This window comes from Lasioglossum baleicum, chromosome 20, assembly GCF_051020765.1.
Source record: "Lasioglossum baleicum chromosome 20, iyLasBale1, whole genome shotgun sequence".
NCBI classification, from domain to species: domain Eukaryota; kingdom Metazoa; phylum Arthropoda; class Insecta; order Hymenoptera; family Halictidae; genus Lasioglossum; species Lasioglossum baleicum.
Window position 1 is genome coordinate 5,294,633 of NC_134948.1, and position 19,400 is coordinate 5,314,032.

The following is a 19,400-nucleotide window of genomic DNA, read 5'->3' on the forward strand; positions in this document are numbered from 1 at the left end:
TTGAAATTTTCTAACGTTCGAAGGCTCAAATTAAAGCTGAAGGAATGAAGGAATGCACTTTATGATAGATGTAGTACGTTTTGAATATTAATCGATGACATCCTACAAATTGAAAGCGGACGATTTAAATCGTTGATTCCGGAGGAACAGGAAACATTCCATTCCGGATCTGCTGGTGGAACGATTCGTAAAATGCGCACAGCACATGCTGGCACGTTATGTTACTGACATTTTTCATTTTACAGTGCTAGAAAAACTGTCGATTTGGACGAGCATTTTATTAAACAGTGGCGAACTGTGCGGAGTGACGCAAAGTGCATATATAGGTGTTGATCAAGTGAAATTGGCCAGGCTGCCTGTCAACTAACTTCTCGTGTTTGAGTATCGATCGTAGTCGATCCAACAGGGAACTGGTGTGAACGTGAACCGATCGCGATTGGTCTTCAATATTCTGTTTACAAAGCAGCGCACGCGTTTTATCCTGGTTAACGAACCTAACGGATTGGCACCGACGAAATCGTCGAACTTATGCCGGTGTTGTATGCACCCTTGCGAACGGTGCGTCATAGATTCGCTCGCGGGTGACAGTCTCGCGCCGGTCTCGTTTCAGCCTAACCTCCAGCGGTCGTCGAATCAGGAGCTCCGTGTTTCTGTCGCGGAGAGGATGGATCCTCCTAGACCAGACGGTTCCGTTGACAGAGATATGGATCAACGGGGAGCGGGACGTGGTCGAGGTCGTGGACCATGGAGTTCCGCCCCGCACGAGGTGTCCGCACTCAGGCGACCCCGTGCTGGTCCCGGAACGCAAACAACAGGTCTCTGGAATTCTCTGTTCCACAGTAAATAGGTACTCGCTCGTCACAGGAAAACGCGATCGAAATTTCAAGCAAAATCCGAGGTTCGAGGCAACGAACGAGCTGTCCCATCAATTGCACAAAATTTCCCACCTATAACTCCCCGCTATCGAATCAATGCCGCGATCAATGCGTACATATATACAATTTCAAAAATATAGTCGCAATACGTCCACGAAATTACCATTTTCATTACGATGTTATAGTCTCCCACCTCACGCAAACAAAATGCAACGAGCGAGAACCTAATGTATACACTACAGATCTTTATGCATTTATGGCTTATATAAAAGTGTTTAAAAAATTTATTCTGGATCTACAAATCTAAAAATTTATCTAGAAAACTTGAAAATTGCATAAACATCTGTTACTGTATTTCACCATTGCCAATGTTCCTTTTGACATCGATCGCTTCGATTGCAGCTTCCGGAGAGACCAAAGATACAGATCAAAGGAAGTCGGAGAAGCCCGACCAATTCACCGATATCATACAAAACTCGACGTTGTCCGTGGATGCTCCAGTATTTGTTCCAAAATTTACTCCTAGACAGTCACCGGTTAGTATCCGTTGGCATCGAAGAAGCTCCTCCACTGGTATCTTTGTCCTGCTGAACCCCTAAATTTTCTTTTGTACAGCAACAACAGTCGTCCGACAGATATGCACACAAATTTTCGGCCCAAGATAGAATACAAGCTGCACGGGAGATACCGCTTCAGACGTTTCAGATGCAACACAGTCAAGGTCCTGGATGCAATTATGATACTCCACAACATTATCAGCAAGGGAATCATGGGCAGCAAGGCGATAATTTCTCGCAACAGCATAGAGCAAAACAGAACGCGAATACTCAGAACTATAGACTGTTCGAAGAAGATACAGGAGGATATAATCATAATCATATGTTCGAGGTGAATTGTAATATATGGAAAATCTGAAAAGAAGGTATACACGAATACGACATTAATCGGTTTTCTGTTGCAGATGTTTTTGGAGCAAGATAATTATTCATACTCTACACTGGCTAACACGAAAGAGAAACTAATGAGCGTTATACACTCCTTGATATTGAATCCAGGTCGTTTTACATCGATCGTGCCATCTCTCATAAACGAGATTAGTCGTCATCTAAAGTCACCTGGCGATTTGCAAGAAATTATGAAACTGATCATTCAGCCGGTGAGTGGTCTTCGTTCATTCATCTCGGATGAATAATAGAACATTTCGTATTTATATTTCGTATGATTTTCAGTCTATAAATGAGGGAAACTTTCGGTACAGCGGAGCTCGACTGTGTGCGTCTTTGGACGCCAAAATAATGTCTACAATGCCTACAGAACAGAAGTTATTCCGAGAGACTTTGTATACCTTGTAAGTTGTCGCGTCTAAATTTAGCACCTGCAACGTTTCTTTCAGATTTTTCCGTTCTAAAGTTTAAATGGGTAACAGGTGCAAGGCTGAAACAGAGAGCCAATCATCCAGTTGGAAGGAAAAGGATGATCACACGGAAGAGGAACAAAAGAAATGCCACGGATTGATATTGTTCCTAGCCGAGCTGGTCATCCAGATGGAACTCGAGACCGCGTTCGGTTTGGGAGACTTGTTGATCCAACTTATCGTTAATATATTGAAGAAACCGGCACCGAACTCCGTGAAGAACATCTGTCAAGCCCTTAAGGTACACACAACTCCATTCTAAAGAAATTCATATACTTGAATGAATGTCTGGAAGAAAGGCGTACTGTAAAAAATTTCTGAAATGAACCTTCCCATGCAATGATGCTCTTTTGGTTCTGTATTATATAATGTTACACTAGCTTTCGTTGCAACATGGAGCGACGAATTGTTTTTACGTCTTCTTGTTTTACAAGATGCAGCATGTCCTTCTACTAGACACCCATTCAATCATACAGGGTGTCCCAAAAATGTTGTACTTCTACATGGCTTTGTTAAGGAGTTATTTTTGCTACATCCTGTATTACGTTATAGAACAATCGAATGCACGTTAATATACAGTTGGCAGGTCACACCTTGGAGAAGGATAAGGGAGACCACCGGAAAGAGATGATGGAGAACATGATGCGAGCGCTAACAGAGCTCGTAACAGCTGGTAGAGTAGATACACACGTGGGACGTATGGTGCAGAGCGTTCGCCAGTTACGAATCGGCGATTGGGGTCATACTCCTACCGCAGATTCTACAGTCGAAAACACGGAAACCACAGAGGCGAACGAATCACTCAATGAACCCGTGTTCTATGGGCCCGACGGCAAAGTGTTGACCCCGGAGGAGAATAAATTCTTGGAAGATGTTGCAGATTGTACAACAAACTTCGGGGATTACCTGTAAGTAAACTGTCGTCGTTGGAAAAACGCCAGACCAATGGTCAGATGAATGATCACGATTATCTCCTGTTCGTTTAGAATACTCGACGACCGTTTCGACGACGAGGTGTGGACGTCGCCGGAGGACGATGAGATAGATGCGGCGTACGAGGAATTCCTGGAGAGCATACCTAATCAAATAAAAAATCAAATCTCGGAATAATCGGGGGACGCGACAACACGGCCTCTTTCGTAATATATTGCAGCTATCGCATTAATGCTCAAGGCCCACAGAATCTCATAGTTGGAAGCTATGAGCCCACTTGTGAAATTTCAATTTTAAGTTCTTGACGCGACACGCACCGTTTACCGAAGATAATCAAACACAACAATACACGGGAAACGGGACAATTTTACCGCGACCACATATATTTATACGAGTGATTATTGTCTAGCGAGAGATTTCTTATACCCACCTATAAAACGGAGTAAGGAAGATCTATCCGTCTCTTAGAGATTCTTTACGATTTCGAAAAACAACTGGTGTAGTTAAAACACTTCCGCTTCCCTTTTTTTTCTCTCTCTCTCTCCCTCTCTCTTTCTTTTTTTTCAAATCATGTAATCGCTCCTTTTTTACCGTGTACTTTTATAAAACTAGGGGAAACAATGTCTCGAGATTTACTCCTACGACGATGGAAGAGCATTTTCTTTGTTATACAACGCATAATAACTATTAAGTTATTTAAATTATTATAATAAATCAATATGAAGGTATTAGGTAAATGTCGTTCAGCGTTCTCATTGCTACACGTGTTCTCTAAGTTAAGTTTTCGAACTTCGGACTCGCTCGGTTTTCCCCGGATGTGTAACATGGTTTACGTGATCGTTGCGACGATTACGCTCGAGATGACTATTCCGTCGATGATCGTACCGTGCACTCGGTATCGTTGTGTCAGCAGCAGGTCCATTTTTGGCGCGAAAGGGTATGCGGAACGATTGTCTGTCCGACGGCGAATGTGGAGCTGTGGCAAGCTTAATCACCGAGCTTCACTTTCAAATCGACGAAAACTGATCCATAAAGAAATACGTACTCCTAAATGTCAGCATACACGTTTCTCTCCCGAAGAGAGGGAGACGTGTTCTAATTAGGACATAGTCCGGAAGAATTTTCAATCTATCGCATCGGTATCAACAGGAATACATTATCCTTCGTTCTCGTGATCGCTCGGATGAACTTGAAACTCGCTCGTGTGTTCTTGTAGCAGGATCTGTTCCGTTTAGAGAATACGTCGTTTCCCGGACCGTCATTTAAATGTACAACGATCGCCGGCGAGCGTGGGCGAGGCCCATCGAAGGATAGTCAGGGGCACGCGTAGGCTAAATTTGAAGTGGGGTCGAAGGCTGAGAAAGGTGGGGCCCTCCTTGTATTCCGATCATGATCATCTCCGCGTTCACCGAGGACTCAGTCCGCTTGGTCTCGTTGCGGAGCACAGCCAGGCTTCAATCGAGGTAAATTGATCCATAAAATTGCTCAACGCTCGTTGATCTGCAATCCTGCTCTCGTAGGACACCCAGAGAACCATGGATCGCTTGCAGGCTGCAGTTCTGCTAGTTTTCTCGTCCGTCGCGATCGTTAATGGCGGATACTACCAAGCAAGAATATTGACACCTGGAAGCGTCAGTGAGTAAGCGATTCTTTAAAATGATCCTGGTATTCTCCGTGTATATGTTCGAACATTTTTTAGGCACCTGCGATTCTTACACCTGTGGAGTGAACGCAAGATGCACTTACAGCGAAGGCCGGCCAGTTTGCTCCTGCATGAACCTACACATGGGTGATCCTCTGTCGCGTTGCGTCAGAGTTGAGTGCCAGAGTGAGTATCCTAGTATTTCATGAATTAATGGTTCACTAAACCATTGTTATGTCGTTCTCGCAGTAAATGAAGACTGCAGCGGCAGCAAGGTCTGCACGAACAACAGATGTGTGAACCCTTGCGATACTCTTTGCGGCGTGAACGCTGTCTGCGAGACGAGAGACCACATGCCGACGTGTTACTGTCCACCAGGACAGACCGGAGATCCTTTCACCTCCTGCCGTGTAGCTGATCCTCGTACGTATACCTGCACAAAAGTTACGGGGTCTGCAATTCATAGGATCCTTAACCGACTCCTTGCAGAAGCCGCCTGCAAGCCGAATCCGTGCGGCCTGAACACAAAATGCGAGGTGGTCAACGAGGTGACTGTCTGCAGCTGTTTGCCAGGGTACATAGGTTCCCCTTTGACCGGCTGCCGTCACGAATGCGAGAGCGACAGCGAGTGTCCGAGTCACCTCGCTTGCTCAGCGAACTTCCGGTGCGAAAGTCCGTGCAAGTGCGGCACGAATGCTGAGTGCAAGGTGGTTAATCATCAGGCGGTGTGTAGCTGTCCAAAGGTAAATTGCTGTACACAACGTTTCAATGTTCAGGACACATACAGAGCCGACAATTACAATGATTATTTTCTAGAATTGGCTGGGCAACCCTTTGCTAACGTGTCACCCGGAATGCACCTCGCATTCGGAGTGTCCGACGAACAAACCCGCCTGTCTCTATCAAAAATGCATGAGCCCCTGCGACGGTGTATGCGGCGTGAACGCTGATTGCAATCTAAGGGGCATCACTCCGGTCTGCAGCTGTCCGAAACACATGACTGGCAATCCATTCGTTAGCTGCAGGCTATTCGAAGCGAGTAAGTTTCGTTGCGCGACGAACACGACGTCGAATATTTTTGGCGCTTAATCGCGAACGTGTTATTAATACCATCAGGAGACTTATGCGAGCCGAATCCATGCGGGGCGAACGCTATTTGCACGCCGGGACACGACAACACGGGCAAGGAGAGACCCGTGTGTACATGCCCCACCGGTTACATCGGCAATGCGTTGGTCAGCTGCCAAAGGGGAGAGTGCTATACGGACAACGAGTGTCCCGACAATAAAGCATGCATCGACTTCACTTGCCAGAATCCTTGCACCGGCAAGGAGTGCGGGCCGACTGCATCCTGCACTCCTCGACGCCACATCGCCGTGTGTACTTGCCCGAGCGGCACACGGGGAGACGCGCTCTACACCTGCAACCCCATAGACAGCAGATCTTTCTACAACTACGGTCGACAGTACAGATACCGTCATTACTAGACCGCGGATTTTTGTGTAGCACAGACATTTATATCTTTTCGGGATAATTGCAACGAGCTGGAGAAAATCGAACAGCATTTTGAAATTCTTTAAACGCCCTCATTGCTTTGCATCCAATCTACTCATTCTTGTCACAAATGTATAAAATCCGCAGTCGAGTCGTTACTAGTCAACTGGAGAACGAAAGTATCAGATTATAATGTACTAAACTTCGTACGCTTATCGTTGCTTCTGTCAAGAGTTTATTTAATAAATGAAATAGCGATGTCTATACGCACCAACGTCTTATCTCGGTCGCCATGAGATAAGTGCTCTTATGATTAATCCTTAACGAATCTTCCGTCGCGTACGCGTACTAATTTTCGCGATTACGTATGCGAAATGGTCTATTCACAGCGTCTCCTTATTTGCGTGTTACTGCATTCGTCATCGCGTGCTAACGAAATAAAAGCGCCTTAATACTTCAGTGTAAGACCGGTTGCATTCGCGTGGGGCTACACCGGACCCCACACAACCTTGATGGTTCAATACAATGACACCTTGAACGCTCGATCCCGAGACGTAAAAGGTATACGTATCGAAGTACTTCAGAACCGGTATCTTTTTTTCTCCCTTCCCAGCGACTTCCCCAGTTATTTTGCATTACCAGACAAAGCAGCTATTTGTCATATAAGACCGTTTTATATGCGGTGGCTTGTATATAAGTATAAATAGACGATTTGTTCAGTGATCAGATATGGAACGGGTTTTTTCGCGCATGCACGGCTAATTTAGCATCCGTAATGTAAATGTTTGAAAAAAATTGGCTATCTTGATCACCCTGCATAATTTTGCAAAAATTATTTGATTGTGAAGAATAAATGTGCGTATATACATATATATAGATAGATACGGTACTGCGAGCCAGACAGTGAAGGTGATGAGATATTGTGCGGTTTCCACGCGCTTGCGCGACCAAAACCAGTAGCGTATCCACGTCCTAAATTTGTGGGAACTATTACTGGTGGGAAAGTGGCAGTAAATAGAAATAGAGTCCAGGACGACACATATATTATATCTGTAGTTGCAAGGGAAAACGCCGCATGCCAGAATCTCAAAAATTTGAGTTTATGCATTGATTGAGCTCTATAGTATAGGATTTATGTATTTACCAGAAAAAGAGTCATGAAAACGCAAATTCGAAAGGCTCAAAAAAATAATGCAATTCAACCGATGTCCTATGTCAAAGCATTAGTGATCGGAACTTCAAACGGCAATATCTGGCAAGTGAAAGTATGTGACATGCGGCGTTCTTCCTGACAACCACTATATACATTTGTTTTTCAAAATCAAATCGTAACAAATTTTGCGAAACTAGGCGGGGTGATCAAGGTACCTCATTTTATGTCTCGTAATCTCGTTACTGTGTTTGGTAGGTGTCCGATTATGTCCGACAGAGTTCAGGACGGTAGTAAACTGGTAGTAAACGAAACACAAGCGCGTAGATTGGACGCGGCCAGGTACGACGGTACGAGTCCTCCACGGGGTCGTCTACGCAGTTGTCAAGAAGAGGAATACAGCAGGAAAAACGATTCTCACGTTGGTGAAGGGTTTGCCTTCGGCGGCGAAGGCGTTTCTACCTGGGGGAGTGGCCCGTTGGGCTTTCTCGGCCAGGAGCCCCGTAGAGATGTCGATACGGACGGTAGCGCACCGTCTTTTCCAAAATGGTCGGGCCTTCTTGCACTCCGTCCGGAATACCGACTGTTTCTACGCTAATTGTCATCCAAGGATCAACCACGGCAAGATACACGTTGTGCAAGTAGGTGAGTCGATCGATCCTGACATGTATTTGTCCCGAGTCGTTACTCTGTCGGGGACCTTGAAACAGATAACCAAGACCTTAGGTATACCGTTCGAACATATTTGAAAAAAATGTAAATTTCCCTGCTGTGACATCTAGTGTGGGTCACGACTGACCCAAGTATCAGTTCTTACGGTTAGTTGTGCATAGGTTACATTCCTCTCTAACAATTTAAATTCACGTAAATGTTGTTGCTAGTGTCTGGGTCACGAACGACCCGACCGTCGGTCTTCACGGTCAGTTATGCAGAGGTTAAATTTGACTATAACAATGTAGATTTACGTAAATGTTGTTGCTAGTGCACGGGTCAAGACTGACCCAATCGTCGGCTTTCACAATTAATCGTGCGAGAATCGTTTTTACGAGTTTTTCCAATTTTTTCGGTGTCGTTCGTTGAGACCATAAAATGTCACTATTGTCGTCGCGATCTCTGTAGAAGTTCTTGGTGTTTCTGTGCTCCGACAAGGTTACAGAGCTAAAGAAGTTTCGTCGAAAGGTTATCACTTCTACATTACCGCTATATTAAACATAGGCAAATCCCAGGGCTGCCTGCCCCAGGGTAACAACAATGCGTCGACCACAGGAAGACACCTTGGTTACTTGGGAGCCCATGCTAGACGACTCTTCGTCGATAACATCCTAAAACGAGTCACCAATAGTTTGGCAGCGGACTTAAGAAGACGAGCTGCTACCAGACTTGTCTTTGGTGACTCTGCACCTTTCTTCGCTTTGGTTGGAGTATCCCTGGCATCCGGAACTGGCATATTAACGAAGGATGACGAATTGGAAGGTGTCTGCTGGGAAATTAGGGTATTTGCTTTGATTCACCTCGAACAGAATTATGAAAGAAATATAGTTCTATTCTAAACTTGTACTTACAGGAAGCAGTCTCAAAATTACAATGGAATACTCCTCAAAACGATAGAAATTACGAGGTGGTCAGGGAGGATGAAAAAGTTTTATCATTGGAGGACTTCGTAATTGGCCCTGCTATTGCTAAGGGATGCTCTGCTGTTGTCTATGCAACGAGATTCAAGGAATCGAATGGGAACAAAGATGAGCCGAATATCGATGACAAAACCACAGATGTAACTGCATTTCCGTTGGCATTAAAAATGATGTTTAATTACGATACTGAATCTAACGCGCTCTCTATTTTGAGAGCCATGTACAGAGAAACTGTACCGGCTAGAAAACATTTAAATAACGAGGAACTAGCCGATTGGGAATCTAAGATGGCAGAGAGGAAAGCAGAGCTTCCGCCGCATCCGAACATTGTAGCAGTGTACTACGCTTTCGCCGATAGAGTACCAGCATTGCCTGGTTCCTTTAGAATGTATCCGGACGCGTTACCTGCGCGTATCAATCCCCAAGGGTCCGGGAGAAACATGAGCTTGTTCCTGCTAATGAAAAGGTATAGCGCACGGTATACCAAGGTGTATATGTTTTGCGAACAAATCGGACAATAGAAATTCTCTGTTGTAGGTATGACATTACGTTAAAACAATATCTAGCCGATCGTAACATGAACACCAGGGAATCGATACTGTTGTTAGCACAGTTGTTGGAGGGCGTTGCTCACATGAACGCTCACGGCATTGCACATCGGTAAGTCGATATAGGAAAGTACACCGTAGTATCAAGTATTCGGTATGTATATATTTTCTTCTCGTAGCGACCTGAAGAGCGACAACATTCTGCTAGACCTGTCCGAAGAAACCGACAATTGTCCGTCCCTGGTGATAACGGACTTTGGGTGTTGTCTTGCCGACAAAAGCCATGGATTGTACTTACCTTACAGCACCCACGACGTCGACAAGGGTGGCAATGCTGCGCTGATGGCACCGGAAGTGATCACAGCCGAACCTGGTCCGTTTACCCACATCAATTACACGAAAGCTGATTTGTGGACCATTGGTACCATCGCGTATGAGATGTTTGGTATGAAAAATCCGTTCCATGGCAATGCTAAAGATGAAATATCTCTGAAGAACCATAGCTACAACGAGACGGACCTCCCCGCTTTACCAAACAACGTGCCGACACTGGTTTCTGCGTTAATCAAAAATATATTGTCCAGGAACTTGTACAAGGTACACCATTGTTAATCTAGGCCAGGGAGTTCCAACTTGTTCCAACTTATTACCCAAGTTGGATCTCCCTGACCTAGGCTGTTAGCTGTACCCTCTGGATTCTACGCGATTATGTATACGATTTTAGAGACTCGATACGGAAACTGCAGCGACTATCATGCAATTGTACTTGTGGGCACCAAGCGCGTGGTTCAGCAGCGAAGAGAAATTGCCGTCCAGCAATGAGGTGAGCAACCGAAACATTATGAAAGATCTTAGGTCAGTGCAATTGAATGTTCTTCATCGACTATTGTATTGCACAGGTGATGCAATGGCTTCTGTGCTTAACGACGAAAGTACTTTGCGAGGGACGCAACTCCGCGCTACTATCGTCCAATCTTCTCGGCGGGGACGAGGCGGACACAGTGATCCAGACGAATTCCTACCGTAGATCTCTCTCGACTAGATCTTGCGGGAGGCGTACTATGCCGGAATACCAATTAATAGCGAGTTTCCTCGGTAGAGTCACGCTTGGGAATATTAGAAGCGCTCTGAAATGGATACAGAAAAATACATAATTTTCTAGTAAATGTGTTACATGTTTCTCAAAGAGGCAACGAGAAGTAAAAAGTATTTCTCTTCTGCTCGCTAAAGATACAAATTTACTCTGTGATCCACCAGTCGACTCGAAGCGAAGAGGATGTTACATTATTTTTGTACACCCCGGTTTAACCGCTTGTTATCGTTAACGGTTCCCGAGTTGATTTCTGATTAATTTATTTTTGATACTGTGAGAAACACAGAGAGAAGTCATGCTTCCAACTATGATTTACCGTAGTCGTAGAGGTACAGCTACCGAACAGCTTGATATGATTTCTTTGTGCTTCACGCGCTTTGTGGAACGTCACTCTAATCATATTTGTCTCAGCAATTTTATTTTATTCAGCTACAATATTCGCTTGGTAATTTATTATTGAACTGCGGGTTTATATGCGAAATAAAATTTTTCTGCGACGGGAAGGATATATTGAAGTTTTTAAATTTGTTTAATCATGTTACTATTTTAAATTTTGTTATAAATGCATAAAATCCGCAGTCTATTTATTATTTTAGAATACACGGAAAACGATCTTCAGCATGCGTTGAAGAACGTGTTTCTTCCGTGTCGATGAACGGTCGTTTTGGACATCACCGTGCGATACAGTGTGTATCGATCAGCTGGTGATCGTCGGCTACTAATCTCCATTGTTTTACCAAAATCGTTGATTTGTTCTTATTTTCGAGGTTTACTTCGCGACAAATGTAAATATTACTGGAGGAAGGTGCGCGCAAGCACTGTACAAGTGTTATTCAAGAATAAAGTTTATAAACAATAGCGTGAACTGAGCTCCACATTAAGCGGTCCTGGGCAACCCGGACGCCTGCAGTTTCTGCTTCATATCCTCGAAGTCCAGATCGCCGATCTCCGCGAGGTCTTTCAGATATATCAAGTACTCGTCGTACGATAAGGCTCTTTTGCGAAACTTGAAGAACGCGAGTCCTGTGTCGGTTGTCGTCAGCGTGACCATGTCGAGTATGCGTGCGCTGATCAACCATTTGTCGCTTTGCGTCAACGGTAGAAGCACCAAACCCTCCTCTTGGGAAATTGGATCCATCTCACAGTATGCTGTGCAATCGGCAAAATTCGATCACCGTTACTATAGTGCTTCTTATTTGTTTATGTTCAATTTACCCTGGAAAATATTTTCCAACGGGATCACTTGGTGTTTCTGACTTTGCAGTTTCCTTTGGTACTCCTCGAACGGATCCATTCTGGACAGAATGGTATTCGGTGAAATTCGCGTGAACGTCTAAAGAAATAAGAAAATCATCATGAAGTTTGGTGAAGACGAATGTTTAGATAAAAACGGCCTCTGCAGCCAAAGTTGCGACCGTGAGGGCTTGATTAGGGCTATTGAACGATTGAAACCGCCGTACTTCTCGCAACTGGCCAACCAAGAGTTCTTCAAATGCTTCTGCAAAGAAACTTGCACCTCGAAAAGGAGACTAGACATGCGTGGATCTACTGTACATGCAAAAATCAGGTCAGCAAAAATGTTACAATCTTTGAAATTGTATAGTCCTTTGGGGATAATTGCAGGAGGGTGCTCGAGGATACGGACATCCCAGCTTTGACCATTTTCTTGGAGAATCATCAGGATATTTGTTACATTAATTTAGCGAACAATAACATTTCGAACAACGGCTTTGTAAATTTAATCGATCATGCTCTTGTAAGTGACAAAATTTCTACGCAATTGGGTTCACTTTGATTTGATTACTTTTTACCATTTCTTTTACGTCAGGCGTACAAGCAAATAGAGGAACTTGATCTTCAGAATAATAACATCACCGAATCAGGAACGAGATATTTGTTGAAAGTAGAGCATCACCTAGAGATTAAGAGTTTGAATTTAAAAGCGAATAAATTCGGCATCAATGTAAGTGATCCATTTATTTTTATTTTCTCTAATTCAAGTGATGCTATACAATTTTTTCCAGGCATCGATGCACGTGGCCGACTTTGTATTAGAAAACAAGCACCTCCTCCGATTGAACGTCGCAGAAGTAGATCAGACAGCTTCCAGTTTAATATACTTTATCATGGTATTGAGCCAGGATCAGGAACACTGTAACGTGACTCTGAAATGGTTAGACTTAAGCCGACCGAATCCAGGATGCATGTACTACTTCGATTCTCTTCATTTTGCCAGTGTCATTGGCCACATGCTCAAAGTAACGTTGCACCATGCGTTTCCTTATTCATATATCATTATACTTATACATTTTCAGCACAATACTACTCTCTTGGCATTGCATTTGCAAAAGTACAGTTTCAGTTGCCACGATATCGAAGCCATGATGTCCAATGCAATCTACAATAATACTCTGCACTTGTTGAATCTTGGCTGCAACAACATAGGCGATCACGGTGTAGATCATCTGGCCAAGTGGCTTGAAAAAAGGCCGCAACTGAGAGTTCTTATACTGTGTAGCAATATCATAACTAATCACGGCGCAAGGTATCGGTATTAACACTAGGTTTACGGAGCTCTAGAAATAACTATTTCACATTATTTTATGAACATAAAGCATGTGTCCATCCAAATTTTTCGCCATTTTTCCGATAATATATACCCAAAGAAATAAATTTGGTAAATAATTCCTCTTTACAATCTTAATAATTGCATATTAAGAATATTAGAACCTGTCATTTCGACGGGTCTCGTAAGCCTAGTATTAACGGGAGGCTACATAGAAGAACTTTTTTATTTTAAGATGTGTATAGGGGATAACGAATGATCGAGAAACAATATTTTCAGATCGCTCAGTTACGCCCTTCCATTCTCGAAGCTCCTATCCTTGGATATTTCCCATAACAAGATCACAGATGCTGGTATGGTGGAATTTTTATACACACTGAAGAAAACTCCTCTTTTGCGACAGTTGAAAATATTTGGCAACGCCATCGGTCACCCGGTTGGCAAGGTATTCGCGCAAATTTCAAATAAAGATTAGCATCGACCCTCTTATTCTCTTGTAGATCATCAAACGAATGTTGATCTCGGAGGTATTAAACCAAGAAGACATAGACGTCAGACCGTACAGAGTTGATCATAGATGGTATCTTGCAAGATTCGAAGGCGACCGCTGCAAGAAAAAGTACCGTGATGTCCCTTATAGCCTTTACTTGCAAGGATCGGTTCCTCCCACCCAACAGACCCCCCCGAAACGAACATTTTACAAATACATTTACAATAGGATAGATGACGTCAAAGTGCAGCACGTACGTTATTAGAATTCTCGACGATTAAAAGATTATTAAGAAAGAGCTTGTTGCAGTCAGCTGTCAGAATTGTGTCGAGCATGCTGATCATGGATCACCAACCAGGCTGCAGATGTTGCTACTGCTTGAAATGCGAAGGTAATGGCAGATTTATTCTTCACCTGTCCCCGTTTATTTATTCATTCCACAATCAATCTTTCAGCACCGCATTATGACGATGGGTGCAGAGATTCTGATCATCCAGACTCTTGCACTTGTTGCAAGTGCAAGCGAGACGAAAGCAGCGACTGGTCCGTGGACAAAGAAATTTTGAAACGAGTCAAATATCCTCCGGATCTCATGGAGAAAATCGCGTGTATTTTAAAGCGCGTGAGTTCTGAAACTGGAAGAAAAATCACGCGATGGATAAACATTGACGAGGATATTTTGGAGGAAGATTTGAAAGCTATTGCCGGTTAGAGCCACCAGAACCATGTTCCTGAAGCAAAGATAGTAACGTTAATTTTTCAATTAAAGGTCCAAGCGAATCTGACGAAGAGTCGTCCACGGATTCGTGTACTTGCGCGTGGGCGCGATTTAGCATATCAGACTTGCAGACGTACTTGAACGAGACTTCTTCCAAGAACGTTCTGATCATACCTAGAAGCAATTCTATATTAAGAAACGTGTACAAGGAATCCAACAATGAGTTCTGTGTCTCGGAAAGTAGCGCAAGTAGTTGGTAAAAGTACATGAATTTGTGTAGAAGTTTATATTATCGTTTTATTGGCTGATTCTTCTTCAAATACAAAAATAAAAAACGAACAATCATCTCTCGTATTCTATATTCGAGCATACTACGATTCGGCATCGTATACTATTTATACTCCGATTCATCGTCGACTTTAGTTCTGTTTAGTTTCTTCCTTGATACTCTTTCTGTTGTCGTCTGCTTGCTGCTTGACCTCTTCCATCTTCGCTGACGAGTTGACCTCCCTCGGCACCTTATTCGACTGCATAAGATCGTTCACTTCGAACGCCAGTGGACTGTTGTTATAGTTCTCCGAGTTCCCGAGAGAACCAGCAAGTATTGGAGAGGCTACCCTGTACGTCATTGGGTTGAGGGAGATTCCTGAGGTAGCGCTAACGTCCACCAATCCTGGGGTGCTGTATTGACTGGCTGGCACAACGAAACTCTGGGGTTTAGCAGCATTCACATCGACGTGGGCGTGGATATGAGAGTGACTGTGACGAGGTCTTACTCCCATTCCGTGATCCTGAAAGTAGAGATCTGTGAGCAACAAATTCCAGAGTTGAGCAGAAAAAGAACAATTATTATTACTAACATGTGTCACAATATGCATTCTGGCGTTGTGTGGCATTACGATTGGAGATCTTGCAACTGTCGACGAGTAGGGGAACACTTTAACAGCCATGGGTTCTATAGCGGCTTCGCTGAACTTAGCGATGTTGTTCTGGCACGGGCATTGATGAACGGGAAGAGGTGTCGATGAACCTTGAAGAAGACTGGCCAATCCCATCGGTTGTAGCTCAGGATACATGACCATTGAGCTCGATGGAAGAGCGTATAAATGTTCATGATAGGAAGGAGCGGCTGGTAAGATTGCCAAAGTTTCTTGCGGTACTGGCAGCGGTTCTGGCGCTAATTCGATACGCTCAGGTTTCAGTTGCTCCTTGGGTACCTCCTCCGAATCTGAATTGGAGTTTGTTTTCTCTACCGAAACTTGCGGTACGGTCTCTGTCTGGGGAACTGATGGAACGGATTCGGCACAAGGCTTGGAAGACGATGTAACCACTTGCAAGGATTGGATAGGTCCCCCTATTTGCTGAGGCAGAGCTATACTCGCCTGAGGCATTGATTGAACGTAAGAAGGCTGAACGTAGGAAGGTTGAACGTAGGAAGGTTGAACGTAGGAAGATTGAACGTAGGAAGGTTGAACGTAAGAAGGTTGAACGTAGGAAGATTGAACGTAGGAAGGTTGAACGATATTGTAACTCTGAACCGACTGAGCAACAGGTTCGCTCTGAACAGCAATGTTGGAACTTGGAACAACCTGTTGGCTACCTTTACAGGGAGCTTGAACCGTCTGGAGGAAACCTGCTGGTTTGATCGCCACGCTGAAAGAAGCTGACTTCTTGGCCCTGTCCTTGTCCGAGCCAGTGTCTTCGATCTTCAGGTCTTCCTTTTCGGACTCGAGCTTCGCATCTTCCACCGATGATTTCTTCTCCGCTGGCTTGACTGCTGGACTTGCCTTGGCCAAAGCAACCGCCAGAACCAAGATTGAAAAGCACACGCTGGGACGCATCGTTGACCGTGTATACTCTATCACTTTTACGATCGAATTGATGATCGACAAATTCAATTCTGCGTTTTATAGGGAATCACCTGTATGCGAAGTCCACCCGGCCCTCGGGCGGTTTCGCAATTCGGTGCGTGAACATCGTGTTACCTGGCATTGTGGACAATTGCTGATCAAGCATTTCGTAACTGCTGCATTGTTGCTACGACATTCTTGTTATACATGGGTCAATGTACATTTTGATATTACTGTGTACGAAAAAATATAGTTACTACTATATACCTTGTACATTTATTACATGGGTTTATAAAAGTTCCCCAAACCATTTTATTCTTTCTGTTTATCATTTGAGTAAATGTTCATTATTGTATTAGGTCTGTGTAAAAGTTCGTACCCGCGATTTCGTAATACAGAACTACCGAGCACTAAACGCAGTTGGCATACATGGCCTTATATAATAATGACAAACTTGCATTTATTTCGATTTCGTTCCTTTTTTGTTTAAATATGTACTCGAATAGAGAAGTTCACTAAAAAAATTTCTCAGAAAAACATATATATTTATAACTAGTTCGGACTAATACGAACATTTTAAAAAAGGAATCAGCCAAATCGGTCCAGCCGTTCTCAAGTGATGCGCTCACCAACGAACAGCATTTGATTTTTATTTATATAGATTTTAATATTTCTAGGAGAACAAATCAGGAGCAAGTCATTTTGACTCATCCGGTAGTTTTAGTGTTAAAATATAGTAAGAAATCGAGCACGAACGTTTACATTGACTAGTTTAGAGTTATAATTTATTGAGAACATTGAAAGCCAGAAAATTAAATTTGCTTGAATAAATCATTGTAATAAATTAGTAGAATAATTACGTTTATCAAATTGCAGTAATAATGTGTGCAGTGAGAAAGACAGTTTTTAAGATGGCTTTCGCAACTAGCCGCATTTTTTATTTTGCTGGATTCGCAGGATTGCAGCTCCGCGGTTGCAAAATGGCAAGCGAATCAGTTCGCACGCAGCGGCGTTTTACTTTGCTTATTCTACACATTTTTTCTACAACGATGTTCCAACAATCCTCAAGTATGTATAGCGAATCAATTTTTTTTATTCACGATAGAGAAAGATAACTTTATTACTAGAGAAAACACAAGTAGCAGAGTGGCGCAGTGGAAGCGTGCTGGGCCCATAACCCAGAGGTCCGTGGATCGAAACCACGCTCTGCTAAGTTTGAGGATTTCTCAATTTCTTTTTTTTTTCAATGTCCGAGCTTTTTTTTATGTACAGCATGTTACAATATATACATTGTAGAAAACTGTACAAATGATTCTAATGTTAGCGAAATTATTTGTATGTAGGGTGATTTCCACGATATTGATTTATTCGAGTGCGACGCGTCAACAGGGAAAGACGTTTATGATCAGAGACGTAAATCTCAGACGGGGATTCTAACGTGAAAGTTTAGTCGATTGTATTTGTTGTATTTTCTAATTAATAAGCGATATATTATTTTTCATATTTACCGCTGTATTATTTTCTAACGTATCTGATCCTACATATTTATAAACGTGATTGATTTTACATTTCAGAAGTATTCACACAAATCTCAATTTTTCTTATTCTGGACAACAAAATTATCATTCTATTATTTATTGGACTTTGTAGCGGACTCTGTACGTGGGAAAGAAGGGACTTCCCGGACGCAGAAACTCTTCCTTTCCCAAATACGCACTGCTGGTGGCCGAATTGAAGGATTGGCCATAAAAGTAATGATGGCCACATCCCTTGCCAGGTCAGTGAAAAGTCCTTGACAGTGACGGTTACCAGATGCGTTAATTTCTCCACGTCCTTGAGGGACAAGGGATTTTCCGTGACGTCATCAACTCGCCCACCAAAGTGAAGGATCCTTTGGCGGCTTTGGCCAGGCAGAAAGCAGCAGAAAGCTCGCGACATTCACCGAGTACACACCGCTCTCGAGTCGTCATCGCTGCACAGTGGGGTATTAGCAGGTATTAGGCCGAGAATGCGGAAAAAAGTCGATTTCTAAATTTTTGCTGTCCAACGTAGTTAAAGGTCTGTAGAATAAGGCTTCAATATCGTTTTTGTTTTATTTCTACACCCGTGAAATAGTATAAATCGAAAGTCAAGATATTTTACGGCGCGCTTTGCATTCTTGACACTTTACCTACCGAAATTAACCTATTAATAGGATCTTCAATAATTGTGCTGTACCAAAAGAAAGCATAGAAATTTTCTTTTACATTACAATCTTAAATGAAACGATTATATGACGTTATTGAGGATGTCTTGTTAGTTCACAATGAAAATTGCTGTTGCTGTTAAAGGTTCCATTAAAAAGTGTTTAGCCATGTATTTACCATAGATTTTTTAAATTATGCAATAATCTCCGGTCGGTAATGTGTTAAATAGTATCTGAAACAGCGTCCGTTCATTGGGGACTCACAAGTGTTTCAAGGAAAATTGTGTAAATTCTTGTATTATAGAAGTTTTTCGAAGGTCGCAGTGTATCATGTAGTAAGCCTTTACACCGAACTGCGTTCGAACGGTCCTCTGCGAGATCCTATAGGGGAATTGTTTACATTACTGCGAGTGTTTATGGGATGCTGCAGATAAGCCTTCGACTGTATGGTCTCCTTCCAATCGGTATTCAGTTGAAACAGTGTCATCAGAAAGTGCAGAACAAACTGTTCAGAGCTTCTATTAGATTCTTCTACGTTATACAGTGTTTTATCGATAAATGTCTCAAATGTCTGGCCTTTAATTGTCTCACAGTCAGAATTATCGGGACTACTGCGGGGTTTACCCCGTGAGGGGCCACGAAGCTCAAGAGGCCTCGGTCGCCGAGAAGTGTAATATAATACGGGTCGGGGGTATATCGATGACCGAGGCCCTCGAACTTCGCTATCCTTCTCTACGTTCGACAAAAGTCAAATAACAGTATCCCTGGCCGGACCCGTGTTTTGGACAATTATCGATAAAACGCTGTGTCT

General features: G+C 43.2%; 6 protein-coding genes and 1 non-coding gene across 7 annotated transcripts; 5 read left to right on the forward strand and 2 right to left on the reverse strand.

The window, feature by feature from the left end:
* The first annotated feature begins 252 nt into the window (after positions 1 to 252).
* LOC143218961 (polyadenylate-binding protein-interacting protein 1) lies at positions 253 to 3,958 on the forward strand. Its single transcript, XM_076444641.1, has 8 exons — positions 253 to 815; positions 1,278 to 1,411; positions 1,491 to 1,763; positions 1,837 to 2,031; positions 2,105 to 2,223; positions 2,302 to 2,530; positions 2,869 to 3,197; positions 3,276 to 3,958. The coding sequence occupies exons 1-8, from the start codon at positions 542 to 544 to the stop codon at positions 3,397 to 3,399; spliced, it is 1,677 nt and encodes a 558-aa protein (XP_076300756.1). The 5' UTR covers positions 253 to 541; the 3' UTR covers positions 3,400 to 3,958.
* A 144-nt stretch (positions 3,959 to 4,102) lies between these two features.
* Positions 4,103 to 8,107, forward strand: LOC143218966 (uncharacterized). The gene is made up of 8 exons (XM_076444653.1): positions 4,103 to 4,685; positions 4,743 to 4,857; positions 4,922 to 5,050; positions 5,114 to 5,287; positions 5,354 to 5,607; positions 5,681 to 5,903; positions 5,981 to 7,135; positions 7,767 to 8,107. Exons 2-7 carry the CDS (start codon positions 4,758 to 4,760, stop codon positions 6,349 to 6,351), a joined length of 1,251 nt encoding a protein of 416 aa, XP_076300768.1. The 5' UTR covers positions 4,103 to 4,685; positions 4,743 to 4,757; the 3' UTR covers positions 6,352 to 7,135; positions 7,767 to 8,107.
* Pink1 (PTEN-induced putative kinase 1) lies at positions 8,017 to 11,638 on the forward strand. The gene is made up of 7 exons (XM_076444639.1): positions 8,017 to 8,153; positions 8,724 to 9,001; positions 9,073 to 9,605; positions 9,677 to 9,799; positions 9,867 to 10,284; positions 10,412 to 10,510; positions 10,587 to 11,638. The coding sequence occupies exons 1-7, from the start codon at positions 8,018 to 8,020 to the stop codon at positions 10,839 to 10,841; spliced, it is 1,842 nt and encodes a 613-aa protein (XP_076300754.1). The 5' UTR covers position 8,017; the 3' UTR covers positions 10,842 to 11,638.
* Positions 11,633 to 11,918, reverse strand: LOC143218976 (tubulin polymerization-promoting protein homolog). Its single transcript, XM_076444677.1, has one exon. It carries the CDS (start codon positions 11,916 to 11,918, stop codon positions 11,658 to 11,660), a length of 261 nt encoding a protein of 86 aa, XP_076300792.1. The 3' UTR covers positions 11,633 to 11,657.
* A 78-nt stretch (positions 11,919 to 11,996) lies between these two features.
* Positions 11,997 to 14,822, forward strand: LOC143218980 (uncharacterized). Its single transcript, XM_076444681.1, has 10 exons — positions 11,997 to 12,347; positions 12,404 to 12,536; positions 12,609 to 12,743; positions 12,805 to 13,038; positions 13,096 to 13,325; positions 13,626 to 13,791; positions 13,847 to 14,089; positions 14,146 to 14,227; positions 14,292 to 14,543; positions 14,606 to 14,822. Exons 1-10 carry the CDS (start codon positions 12,136 to 12,138, stop codon positions 14,812 to 14,814), a joined length of 1,896 nt encoding a protein of 631 aa, XP_076300796.1. The 5' UTR covers positions 11,997 to 12,135; the 3' UTR covers positions 14,815 to 14,822.
* A 151-nt stretch (positions 14,823 to 14,973) lies between these two features.
* LOC143218964 (uncharacterized) lies at positions 14,974 to 16,395 on the reverse strand. The gene has a single exon (XM_076444651.1). It carries the CDS (start codon positions 16,393 to 16,395, stop codon positions 14,974 to 14,976), a length of 1,422 nt encoding a protein of 473 aa, XP_076300766.1.
* Positions 16,396 to 17,544: 1,149 nt separating this feature from the next.
* On the forward strand, positions 17,545 to 17,616 carry Trnam-cau (transfer RNA methionine (anticodon CAU)). The gene has a single exon. It is a non-coding gene; the product is annotated as a tRNA-Met (tRNA).
* The last annotated feature ends 1,784 nt before the right edge of the window (positions 17,617 to 19,400 follow it).